The sequence below is a fragment of the Littorina saxatilis genome, linkage group LG7 (assembly GCF_037325665.1).
Source record: "Littorina saxatilis isolate snail1 linkage group LG7, US_GU_Lsax_2.0, whole genome shotgun sequence".
NCBI lineage: Eukaryota > Metazoa > Mollusca > Gastropoda > Littorinimorpha > Littorinidae > Littorina > Littorina saxatilis.
In genome coordinates, this window is record NC_090251.1 from 20,224,623 (window position 1) to 20,237,946 (window position 13,324).

Genomic DNA, 13,324 nt, shown 5'->3' on the forward strand with positions numbered 1-13,324 from the left:
AGAGAGAGAGAGAGAGAGAGAGAGGGAGAGAGAGGGGAGGGAGAGAGAGAGAGAGAGGGAGAGATAGATAGATAGAGAGAGAGAGAGAGAGAGAGAGAGAGGGGGGAGCGAGAGAAACATGGAAAGAGCGATTGAGAGGTGCTGAGAGAGAGAAAGAGAGGGAGAGAGAGAGAGACAAGGAAAGAGCGAGGTACAAAGAGAGAGAGAGAAAGAGAGAGCGATTGAGAGGTGCTGAGAGAGAGAGAGGGGGAGGGGGAGACGGAGGGAGAAAGGGAGGGGGGAGCGTGAGAGACAAGGAGGGAGCGATTGAGACGTACAAAGAAAGAGAGCAATTGAGAGAGACTGAGAGAGAAAGAGAGAGAGAGAGAGAGAGAGTGAGAGAGAGAGAGGAGAGAGAGAGAGTGAGAGAGAGCAAGAGAGAAAGAGAGAGATAAGGAGAGAGCGATTGAGAGGTTCAAAGTGAGAAAGTGATTGAGAGGTGCTAAGAGAGAGAGACAGAGACAGACAGACAAAACAGTAGACACACACACACACACACACACACACACCACACACACTCAAAGGGAAGTGTCTGTTGTTTGAACATGTAGTATAGTGCTATCGACACGTAGCGCAATCGACACGTAGCGCTACAGTACATTGGTTTTTCAAAAATAGTAATATCGACACGTAGTTCTATTGAGACGTAGTGATAATGGCACGTGTGAATTGTGGCAATAGCACTACGTGCCGATAGCACTACTCCTTTCAGCAATTTGTGTCGATAGCACTACAGAAAATAGCGCAAACGATACGTAGCACAAATGACACGTAGCGCTAGCGAGACGCACCGATGAAATGACGCGGGCATGACTTTTTGAGTTTGGGTATAAAAAATAGACACCAGTGATCCGATTTGGATGAAATTTTTGCAGGATTTACAGCACTCAGTTTTCCTCAGTCGCGAGATTTGCAAGTGCAGGTGTTAGGTCCACAAACCAGCTGACACACAAGCCTCCTTTTTGGCCGCCGACATGGTCTCATGGTGCAGTAGCGCTGGTTAATGGTACAACACTTCCCGAGTTCTTAGATCTGGCCAGGCCTTTACTTAGACACTTACTAAAGGTCAATAGTCTGACTGCTTCCTGTGCAGAGTGAGATTTGTGTTTAGAGTTCACTATAAAGTCTTATTCGCCAGTAAGAAAGCATTAATGGGTTATTGTTTTTGTTAATGAACAAATCGTGTGTGGTTTAAAAAAAAGAAAGAAAACGAAGCCCTTTTTGATGTTAGAATCTTTCTTTCTTAAAAAACAAACAAACAAAATTCCAATGCGGATTCTTTTCCACACGAACAATTCCGCATAATGTACTTAGTATGGCTTGATAAACAAATTTTGCTTTTCATATCATTTGCAGATTGCTGCCCGGAAGTGAACCCGATTTCCCGAAAACGTTCCTTTTGTGACGTATATCAGCTGTATCGGACGTCAGGTTGCAGTCGGGGACCGGCGATGCAGGAATGACATTTATATATATATATCTCTCTGTCTGTGTTAAGTATGCGTCTGTATACAAAAAAACTGCTTCAAGCGTTGTTGGCAGTGTTCTTGATAATCGTTATCTATCTCAACTTAAATGTGACCGACTTAAGCTCTAATGTGAACCGTGCAAATGGTGCGCTTCCCTGGGGAGATGACTTTAACCAAAAAAAGCACTCCTCGATTCTGTTTGTGGACAAGAAGTTCCACGACCATGTCCATGCCAGGAACGGAGTTAAAAATGTTTCCAGAGCGCTTAAGTCAAGCGAGAGTAGCTCTCCGCTCAGTACAAGCGACGCAGTCTACCCCAGTCTGCAGTATGACTCGGACGATCGCATCCAGAAGCAGCTCAAGTTCGTGCCAGAGTCCGTCATTAAACGCGTCAAGACGGGAGAGACTGTTGCGATGAAGAAAATCTTGGTGTACAGCGGGACGGGTAGCTGGCACATACCACGCGGAAGCACGCTCTTCAAGGAACAGAAGTGCGCCGTACAGGCATGTGAGCTGGTCGACGACCGTAATAAAATGAAAGAGGCTGACGTGGTCTTGTTCCAGCACCCCCCTCCGGGTATGCAAGACAGACCAGCTAACCAGGCGTGGGCCTTGTTTCTCCTTGAGTCACCATATCATACCCCATCCTTCTCCGGTAGTCGGGGTGTGTTCAACTGGACCGCCACCTACCGCCACGACTCAACCATCGTCGCGCCCTACGAGAAGTTCGTCCCCCTCAACGCTTCTTTGTTAACTCGTACTCCTTTGAAGAATTACGCTCAGGGTAAAACCAAGACTGTCGCCTGGTTTGTGTCCAACTGCGGAGCCAGAAACCGTCGGCGCCAGTACACTGATGAACTAAGTAAACACATTCAAGTGGACATCTACGGCGGCTGCGGAACTCTCAAATGTCCACGCTTTCAGAGCGAGAAGTGTTTTGGAATGTTGAACACAGACTACAAGTTCTACCTTGCATTTGAGAATTCCAACTGCAGAGACTACATCACCGAGAAATTCTTTATCAACGGATTAAAGTGAGTATTGCTGTATCTTTTTGTTTTAATCAACATAAGTTGAGATGAGTTGAGTATATATCGAAGCCATTCTTTGCACCTGGGCGTAGACTGCATGAACATGTCAAAATGTTACTAAGATTGCTGGAAATCTGCTTTTAAGTAGCCAACATAAGTGTAGAATTTGATGTCATAAATATAAATATTTCGGCATGTAACTGCCTTCTTCAGGATGGTATTCATAAATATGAATCAGGTAAGCAGCAGAGTGAATTACTTGTGTGTAAAATGTTAATGAGTTGAAACTGTGAGTTGATAACACTTATAAAACAAGGTACACACAACATTTAGCTCAATCGACCCATCACAACACCAGAGATGTAAGTACGGACAAAAGGACAAACAACCAAACAGACATAGTGAAACTAATTCACCCCCATTTACACAAAAAAAGTTGTAAAGCCATGTCCTCAGTTTTGTTCAAAAGGCAAAATTTATTTGTGTAGGGACTCTGAATGAGCAAACTGATTAATTCATATTTAATCTTACAAGCTGAAATGCAATCCCAGTCAAAGATTGCTTTACCAAAATTTCAATCAATGTTCTTGGATGTGGATACTTTTACCCAAACCAACCAAAAAACATGTGTGTTTGAAGCCACTTTTAGGACCAGAATATCATTAGTGGGGTTAAAAAAAAAGAGTTCAGTTTCAGTTTTCTCTTTCTCTCTCTGTGTATCTCTCTCTCTCTGTTTTTCTGGCTCTTCAAGTCTGTCTCTGTCTCCTTCTGTCTCCTTCTGTCTCCTTCTGTCTCTCTCTCTCTCTCTCACACACACACACACATACACACTCTCGCTCTCTCTCTGCTTTTGACACACACACACACACACACACACACACACACACACACACACACACACACACACACACACACACACACACACACACACACACAAACTCTTTGTCTTTGCTTTTGAGAAAACACACACTGTATTGCCATCATAAAAAGAAACATTACTCATCGAGTCTTTTTTTAAGTAAACGACAACAAAAAAAGTGTGTGCAAACGGAGATACTTCTCTTGCTTTCAGGCACTACAATATGGTGTTTCAAAAGATTCTCTTGTTGATCCGATTCTGGTTTTTACATTTAGTCAAGTTTTAACTAAATGTTTTAACATAGACTTGGAATCGATATGAGGGTTGTGATGTATGTGTGTGCGTGTGTGTAGAGCGATTCCGAGAAAACTACTGGACTGATTTTCATGAAACTTCACATGAAAGTTCCTGAGTACGATTTCCCCAGATGGTTTTTTTCTCCATTTTTTCGATAAATGTCTTTGATGATGTCTTATCCGGCTTTTAGTGAAAGTTGGGCCCTCATTTGTTGACCAATATGATTGACACACATGGGTCTCAATCCGTCAACTGACCGATAGACATGCAGCAGAGTCAGTCAGCTCGTCTTATTTTTGTCTGCTGTCTTGTTGTTTCTTTTTTCCCCCTTCCTTACTTAATTGAAATAAATATGGTTATTGTGTTCTCAGACCTTTTATTCCTCTTCATGTAAGACCATTGGAAATTAAACAAGAAAATGAATTGAATTTTCCTCTCATTTCTACATTGTAAACAACTTTCAGGGCCCGTATGCATGAACTGGAAGTCAGAAACACTGGAAGTAGAGGCCTCTTTTGAAAGTGGGAACTCCCGAAGTTAACTTTCTAACTGTTCCCTATGCACGAACGCCGTAGTGCTGACTTCGAGAGTATTCGGTCAAGGTCGCGAAAATTGGGGGAATCCCAACTAGTACATGCGTTTGTTAACGGTAAGCTTGGCGACCAGAAGAAACAAGTCTCATCGCGAGTTCAAAAGGGTGAACGTTGAGCGCGCTGTAGTACTAACAGCGTTATTGCTGTTGTTTTTTGAATGGTTAAGCGAAAGGGTCGGTTCAAACCTGTGATGATTGTCTTGGAATCGAATGACTGCCTAGCTATGACAATGACTTTGTTGACCTGAATGTTAGGGAGAAAAATAGATTATGTTGAAAAAATGTTCTCCTTTTTTTTTTAAATTTCAGTTGCATGCAGGCAGCTTCAACCCTTTCTTTATTGCCTCTCTTTTTTTTTGTTTTTTGTTTTGTTTTGTTTTTGTTGTTATCGGGGAGCATCCGTCTTTATTGATCTTTTTTTCTGTTCTTTTTTCCTGCTTTTTATGTTAAAGTCAAGATTGGATTTTTTGTGAAAGCTTAGGACAGTTTCTTTACGCAATTAAAAAAAAAATGAACACAGAGACAAAAACCGGCTGTTGCAGCGAATGCAATTGAGGCCTATAAAGAAAAAGATCAACAACAAAAAAATAAAAAAATAAAAAACATTTTTGCTCCCAGCGGCACTTGAACCCGGAGCGCCGGATCGAATTTCCGAATCCGTAACCACTGCACCATGCTACTCGTGTGAAAAAAAGCGTGAGGAAAAGATGTAATATGAGTTATTCAGTCGTGATGGTTTGAAAGCTCGCCACCTTAGCTGAATGACTCGAGCACGTTTTTTTTGGTTAGTAACTGATCGAACTGTCGCTTTTGAGCCACTCTGTTTCAAGCATTTCACCTAAATTAAACAAGAATGTCACAGTTTGTGTCTATGGTGCAAGGTAGCCGACCGTCTCATTGTAGCCAAGTTACGACAGTTGCTCGATTGACGCATTTCACGTCTTCAATATTGTGTCTGAGCTCATTTCCCAATGAGCTGCTTTAAAAACAGGAATGTCCTGCAATTGTAGTATGCGTTGGAGGTTTCTTTTGGATGGGTAAGGACATTTAAGAAGCAGTATCGTCGTATAATGATGTCAAGTGAGAGACCCTGCAAATTAACATTGAAAGTGGGAACTTCGGAAGCAAAGTTGCCAGCTACTCGGTATGCAAGAGCTAAATTGAAAGCCGAAGTAGTGGCTTCGAGAGTTCTGAGGTCAAGGTCGAGGAAATTGGGGGATGCGTTTGTAAACGGTAGGCTTGGTGACCAGAGGAAACAAATCTCATCGCGAGTTCGTAAATGGGCGAACGTTGATCGCGCTGTAGCTTTTACTATAGTTGTTGCTTCTGCCTGGTTAAACGAAAGGCGGGTCGGTTCAAAGCTGTGATGATTGTCTTGAAATTGAATGACTGTCTATAATAATGATTTTGTTCACCAGAATGTTGTGGAGAATAAAACATTTTTTGTTTATGTGGTAGCGAAGTCGGTTATGTTAAACCTCTTCTTTTTTTAATGATTGTGTATCGGTATTGTTTTGGACAAAATAGGTTGGTTAGAGCGAACGTTTGGGTTACTGGTAAATTTGAAAAGGCAGAAATCAATCAGTGTTTGAAGAATCAAGATAGTGAAAAGAAGATAAGTTCAGTGACTTTCATATTATTTGGGAAAATGTGTGTCCGAATTTTTACAAAAGATAAATTGTACTTTGGTATTTGTACATTTTGTTTGTCCTCGTTAATTGTGAACAGGGGACCGGATGTATGTTTATATAAAGTTGAAAGTCAAAATTGGATTTGTTTAGCCTACGCGCGTGTGTGCATGTGTGTTAGGCACAGACATAGACATAGAACACTGTATTATCTCAATTACGAGAAACTCGGGTGTGGTGAATAATAATAAACAACATAAAACGTAAGAACATCAATAAAATATCGAGGCACAAATACTCAGCTCATAATAGTGTGTGGTAAGGGGGGATGGGGGGTGCACACACACACACACCGTCGAACACACGCACACACACACACACACACGCACGCACGCACGCACGCACACACACACACACACCGTCGAACACACACATAATGTCGAACACACACACACGCACACACACACACACACCGTCGAACACGCACACACGTCCGTCGAACACACACACACGTCCGTCGAACACACACATCACATCGAACACACACACACACACACACGTCCGTCGAACACACACACACGTCCGTCGAACACACACATAACATCGAACACACACACATACACACACACACACAAACACACACTCACACACACACACACGCGCGCACACGCAAACAAACGTATGAAGGAACAGACGCACAATTATACCCGCACGCACGCACACACAGGCAGGCAGGCACTCGCACAATTACATACAAACACACACACACACACACACACACACACACACACACACACACACACAGAGATAAAGCAATGACCAAAAAAATAGCAGAAACTTACACTTCAACACTCGAACACACACACACACTCACACACACACACACACACACACACACACACACACACACACACACACACATACACACACACACATAAAGCAATGACAAAAACAACAGCAGAAATTTACACTCAAACCCACCCACACACACATACACACACTAACACACACACAAACAAACAAACACACACACACACACACACACACACACACACACACACACACACACACACACACACACTCACTCACACATGCACACAACGACGCCCATTTTCATAGAAACACAGTAACCCCCTCGTATAAGCGGGAATGAAAGAGTGGTGGCCAATGACCCAGAACAAACATAAGTCAAAGCTGGCAACTCAGGTTTGTATTCAGGGAAATTTGCACGAAATACATGCACAAGATACGACTTTTCCTTCTATTTTCTCTCTTTGGGACTTTCATTTGCGTCAGCTCGGTTTGATATGAAAAACTGAAGAAAAGCCCTGCCTTTTTTGCAAGGAGAAACTGTGGAAGTAGCGTGTTTACTACTGGGTCTGGCTGAAGTACATTTACCCTCATTTACTTCCTCGTTAGCTTCCAAAGTAAACTCTTTTTTCGTCCCATGCATGCGAAAGTGAGGATGTACTTCCGATGTCGCTCAAAACTTTAGAAGTAGTCGCAAACTACCCTGAGTTACTTCCTCGCTTTGCTTCGAAGTAAACCCTTTTTCCGGCCCATGCATACGAAAGTGAGGCAAGTACTTCCGATGTCACTCAAAACTTCGGGAGTTGTCGCGAACTTCCCCCATAAGCATACGGACCCAGAAGTTTCTCCTCGCTGCCGTAATGCACAGTTGCGGCAGTCCCGTGGTGGAAGGAAAGTTTTTTTTATTGACTCATTGGTTTGCAAAATGACTGATTGATTCATGGCTGAGTCAGTCAATGGACCTTCAGTGGACAAAACCCAAGCCAATCCCTGACTGTAACGTAGGGGAGACCGGGGCTAGTCCGCCCCCGGGGCACATCCGTCTTTGTCTGTTTATTCTTACGTTTGCCACCTTTTAGTCATTCACACCATGTGGGAGTGGTGTCCCTTCTTCCCGCCATATCCTGCAGAAGTTCAGAGGTTGCGCGCCCATATATCGTGAGTACAGATCACAAAAAGTGTTTTTCTTCATTTTTGTAACATGAATGCATAGGAGTTGACTTAGGTTTTGATGCATTACCTCTGAGAACAAATACTTAGTCTTGATGTCGAGTGAAAGTGCGTTAATTAAGGTCGAGTTCTGACGAAAGTTTTGCTTCTTCCTTCCCATGTTGTGCTCGTTATCTGGCACTAGAGTTGCCTGCCCGTGCAGGGGCAAGTCCGTCTATTTGTCATGGGGCATGTTCGCCGTAAGCAGTATGTACAACAAATGTTCATGCGCACATAAAAACTGTCTGCACATTGATATCAGCTACACATTTGTCTTGATGTAAAATAAAAAAATCAGTCTTCTAGTTCATCAAACTCGCCAGTTATGCTACCAAAAGCATAAAAGTAGCATAAAAGTAGGCGGACTAGCCCCGGTCTCCCCTAACGTAATTTTGTGTTACATTCTTTCGTATTTTGTCATTGGCATTTTTGAACCTAAATATTGAAGGGAATTAAAAAAGCTTTCCCACTACTAGTCTTGTACCTACTATGGGATGAGAGCGGCGGACTTGCCCCACCCTGTAAGCGGACTTACCCCGACTTGGGGCAAGTTCGCCTACGTTAGGGTAGGTCGGGCAAGTTCGCCTACGTTAGGGTAGGTCTACTTAAAGCAGTATGTACAACAAATGTTCATGCGCACATAAAAACTGTCTGCACATTGATATCAGCTACACATTTGTCTTGATGTAAAATAAAAAATCAGTCTTCTAGTTCATCAAACTCGCCAGTTATGCTACCAAAAGCATAAAAGTAGGCGGATTAGCCCCGGTCTCCCCTACTGTTTTGTCAATAACAAACATTCCAACAACCTACCTTTCTTGGGGTTTTTTGACAATGAAACCAAAACTCAGTTTGTATAAAAGAGCACTCAAAGTAAATCTGTTAATTCATACAACACTTCTAGCAAAAGATGACACACAATCAGACATATTGCTGCTATAAGAAATTGCTTCAAAAATAAAGCAGGTAATGTTCACACAGTTATGAACAGAAGAGCTACTCTTATTCGGGAGCCTAGTAGAAAGATGACGAAAATACCTCTTCGGTTACTCAATCAACAAGTAGGTACGCGAGATGAAATAAGAAAGAGAGACAGAGGCACAGAGGGAAAGGTGAGCTAGGGCGAAGAAGGGGGGGGGGGGGGGGGGAGGAGGTTCGGTGTGTGTGTGTGTGGGGGGGGGGGGGAGAGGAGGTTCGGTGTGTGTGTGTCCATGTTTGTGAAATGTGCTTTTGATCGTTATGTATGGGAAGGTTGTCTGATATGGACCACTGCCTAATATCGACCACCTTCTGTTCTGACAAACTAACGGTGCTTGAGCGCTGTATTGACCCTCTTTGGATAACTTGCACATGTATGTAAAAAGAGTTGCAGAAACACAAACCTCAAAACCGTAAGGCTTTTTCTCTTTTTTGCACTTATGGCAGCGTTCACTCTAAATTTCACGCCCAAAACGGACTAGTTTCTGTCCACAGCCAAAGCTGTTATCACACAAAAATTGCTATATATACGAGTGGCACTCATTATGTTTTTCAACCTGGGTTTTCTACAAGACTTACAGCCAATCTGTCTACTCCAGATTTTGGACGAATCCCTCCTCAGATTGTACACATTGTACCATCCTCTTAACCCAGCTGTCCATGACACCCCAACTGGGGTATGTCAAATTTAACGCCATCGGGAATGCTCGGGCATCTTTGGTGTTCTGAAACTGCTTTCCCTTCAACTGCCTCTTGACGGAAGGTAACAAAAACCAGTCACAGGGGTCTAAGGCGTTAGAATATGATAGCTAGGTGACAAGCTGAGCATCATTGGCGGCTGGAAAGTCAAGAGTTACAGCTGATGTGTGCGTACTTGGTTTTTCGTGATTGAGCAGTAGACCACGGACATCCGTTCGGGGACGTCGTGTGCAACATACCAAAAAGAAATTGGGAAAGCAGAGGCTGACATACCAGTCAGCAGTTATCGGTTGTCTGTCCTCAAGTGATATGGTGGCAACGTGGCCGGATTTTGCAAAGACATACGCTATCACTTGTTAGGAAGCACTTCTGTTTCTTTTGAATTGTGCTTGTGAGATCTCTTTTAGGAAGACCCACACCGCCAACTGTTGCTTCTTGTTGGGTCCTATTGGTTTGTCCGTGTTTGGTCTTCTGTTGCGATGTCCCAAACGCGAGGAAATCTCCTTCCGTCAAATGTTTATAGCATATGGTTGCACCAGTCCACCCTACCCCGCTTTTACTCTTCACTAAGGTTATGGGGCACCCAACGGTCACACCGTTTCCTTACGCCACAACAGCCGTGAAAACTACAAAAGAGACTTCCCGATTAAATCTTCATTCTATCTTGTATTTCAGCGTATATAATTTTTGGGACCATCTCAATCCTGGAGACGTTTTCTGGGGTAACGATTGTTGCCATTCGACCACAACGGTCAACGTTTTTTAACGTCCACGCGCCAGTAATAAACTATCTGAACCACCTGAAAACAGTGGCTTTCGGTTGAGATTGATTTCCAAAACAGTACTTTAAACTTAAAAATCAGTCTTGAACAGAGTTTACCTGGCAGTAGCCATAATACATCATAGCTCGAAAATCTCTTCGCGAAAGGTCAACACTGCTTGCAGGAGACCCATCACCCTTACTGGACATTTAATCGCATGAAATGAAAACGGTTGCACGGAATCAAGTAATGTTTGTTGTCATAAGTCTTCCCAAAACTGGTCTTTGATGAATGAAAAAAGCGAAGTAGCGACTTCATTACTTTGCCCAGGTTGCAAAATATAATGAGTCCCCCTCGTATATGACAGCTAAGACTGTATTTGTTACATTTTAGCAGTGTTGACCCCGAGCAAACAAAAAAACAAGAGCAAAATCTCAGAGTACGTGTGTGGACCACCTTCCACAAATCGAAGAAAATAAAAGCTTAAGGCTATTTTCATTTATTCATTGAGAAGCTTGCTGAAAATAACGTACAACTAGCCTCCGAAACAGATAAATCTAAAGCATATATATTTGAATTAGTCTGACTTTCGCACTAACTTGTATCGTGGGTTTTTTTTTAAGTATAGGGGGCTTTTAACATTGATTCGTGAAGGCCTCTTCACTGTGAATTTTCTATATTTAAGTCTTTCAAAGCGTATTTACTCTAATTGGGCCTACGAGAGAAAGACTACCAAACACAAAATGAAACTTCTGCGCAAGAAAACAAGCTAGTTATCAGCAAGAAACAAAAAGTGGTCCATATTAGGCAACCTTCCCCGACAAGTGCATGTTTCAGGTGTGTGTGTGTGTGTGTGTGTGTGTGTGTGTGTGTGTGTGTGTGTGTAAGTGTGTGTGTTTGTAAGTACAGTGTGTGTGTGCTTCAGTGAAGTATAAAAAGAACACCAGGCTACAGCGGACGAGCATCTGAAAAATGCAAACTTTCTTCGATTTAAAAACATTTTTAGTATGTCTGAACTCTTGAGACTTGTGTTATTGAGCTTTCAAAATCACTCAGTAACTGTTAGGTTTAGTTTCAGTTTCAGTTACATGAGAAGTCACTCTGTTGAACGAATTTTGAGAGCCATAACCAAAACAGCTGCCCTTTAAAGTCCCAGTTTGCCTCAACTGGTTTACAGAACGATTTAAATCTTCTCACGAAAAAAGCAGTTATAACCTTATGGAACACACTTGCAATTTCAGCATTAAATGACACAGTTCGTTTGAATGGCTGTTTAGCTTGCGTAAACCGCACACCAGATTTCGTGGTTTATTTTACCCCTGAGCCATCGTCGACCCGTGTCACCCACTTTCCTTTTTTTTACAATTTAGTCGTCAGTTTGTGATTTCAATGCGACTCGCTGTATCTGCAATAGCACGTCATTGTGTACCTCTGAATCTAAAATGCAACAAACGACTGCGAGTCACACGAACTTATCGGCGGCGGTTGGCTTCAAAGAAGCAAGCGATATGCAGAAAATTCGTCTGTTTAGGCAAACGCGACCTTTGCGTGACTTGCTTCCGGGCAAACTGTCAAAACTTCGAATTGGACTGATCTTGTCGTGATGAAAAAAGATTTCTTTTATGATTTAAGAATGTTTGTGTAAAAAGCTGTCAATTTATTGATTAGATTCTAAAAGTTAGTTCTAGCGCCAAAACGAGGCGTCCGATTGTGGGTTAGACACGCAAAAATAAATTCTTTCAAAAATGCTCGCCCTTAAAGGAGGGCACCTAGGATGTTCTCAAGTGTTTAAACGAAAGGGTGTGTAAAAGCCTGACAGTGTCTGTGACCAGAAACTGATGCTTTACGTGTTTCCAGTTTCATGCTGTTGCGAAGATGACCAATAGTGGTTCCTGCAACGTAAAAGATCCAGATCCAGATGCCGGTGAATGAGGGGTTTTCAACCAAGACATACGCGTTAACCTTTAATTGAAAACGTCAAACGGATTAACAAAAATATAATCTTACTAGTGTACTCACAACTGCTTGCTGAATAAAGGTTTAACTAGCCGTTAAGGGATTCTAGATTGCTTATTGCACATTTCTCCGACGTCAAATGTTTGGTTGAGACGCGTCCCGATCATAAAACCCTTGATCGTCCGATTCATTCCCTCGCTGGCGAAGCTACGCGAAGTCTTTATACCGAACACCCGCAGCTACGGCGAAGTACTTCGTCCACTACTTCGCTTCACAAGTTTTGGCGAAGCTACGCGGTAGCTCTGCGACCAGGGCCAGTATGCATATGGAGGAAGTGGGAAACCCTGGAAGTCAAGAGCTTTTTTTGCGGAAGTGGGAACTCCCAAAGTTCACTTCCCAGCTGTCCACTATGCATGAACGCCGGAGTGGTGACTTCGAGAGTACTAAGGTCAAGGTCGCGGAAATTGGGGTAATCCCAACTAGTGCGCATGCATTTAATGTTAACAGTAAGGTTGGCGATCAGAAGAAACAAATCTCATCGCGAGTTCGAAAAGGCGAACGTTGAGCGCGCTTTAGTAGTCAACATGTTATAGCTGTTGTTGTTTTTTGACTGCTTAAACGGAAGGGTCGGTTTAAAGCTGTGAAGATTGTCTTTGAATTGAATGACTGTCTATGACAATGACTTTGTTGACCTGAATGTTAGGGAGAAGAATAAATGTTGTATTATATGTGGTAGTGAAGTTGATTATGTTGAACTTTTTTTTTAATGTTTGTATATCGGTAAAACTGTTTTGGACAAAAAATAGATTGGTTATAGGAAAAATTGGGGTTACTGGTAAAGTTGAAAAGGCATGCAGAACATTATTTTTGGGTATCAGGATATAAGGTGTAGTAGACGGAAGATAAGTTTAGCGACTTTTGTATTATCAATTGGGAAAATGTGTGTCAGAAATTTTAGAAAAGACAATGTTGTTCATCGGTGTTTTAATTTATGTT

At 42.5% G+C, this 13,324-nt stretch overlaps 1 protein-coding gene across 2 annotated transcripts in view; it reads left to right on the plus strand.

Moving 5' to 3' along the window:
• The window catches only part of LOC138970871 (glycoprotein 3-alpha-L-fucosyltransferase A-like), a 111,055-nt gene that overhangs the window by 25,341 nt on the left and 72,390 nt on the right, over positions 1 to 13,324 (plus strand). For both annotated transcript variants that reach the window (XR_011457090.1, XM_070343438.1), the window contains exon 2: positions 1,396 to 2,542. Coding sequence is in view for 1 of the 2 variants with exons in the window: in XM_070343438.1 (XP_070199539.1) it covers positions 1,539 to 2,542 (1,004 nt within the window). In the remaining variant the exon portion in view is untranslated. The remainder of the gene's footprint in view (positions 1 to 1,395; positions 2,543 to 13,324) is intronic.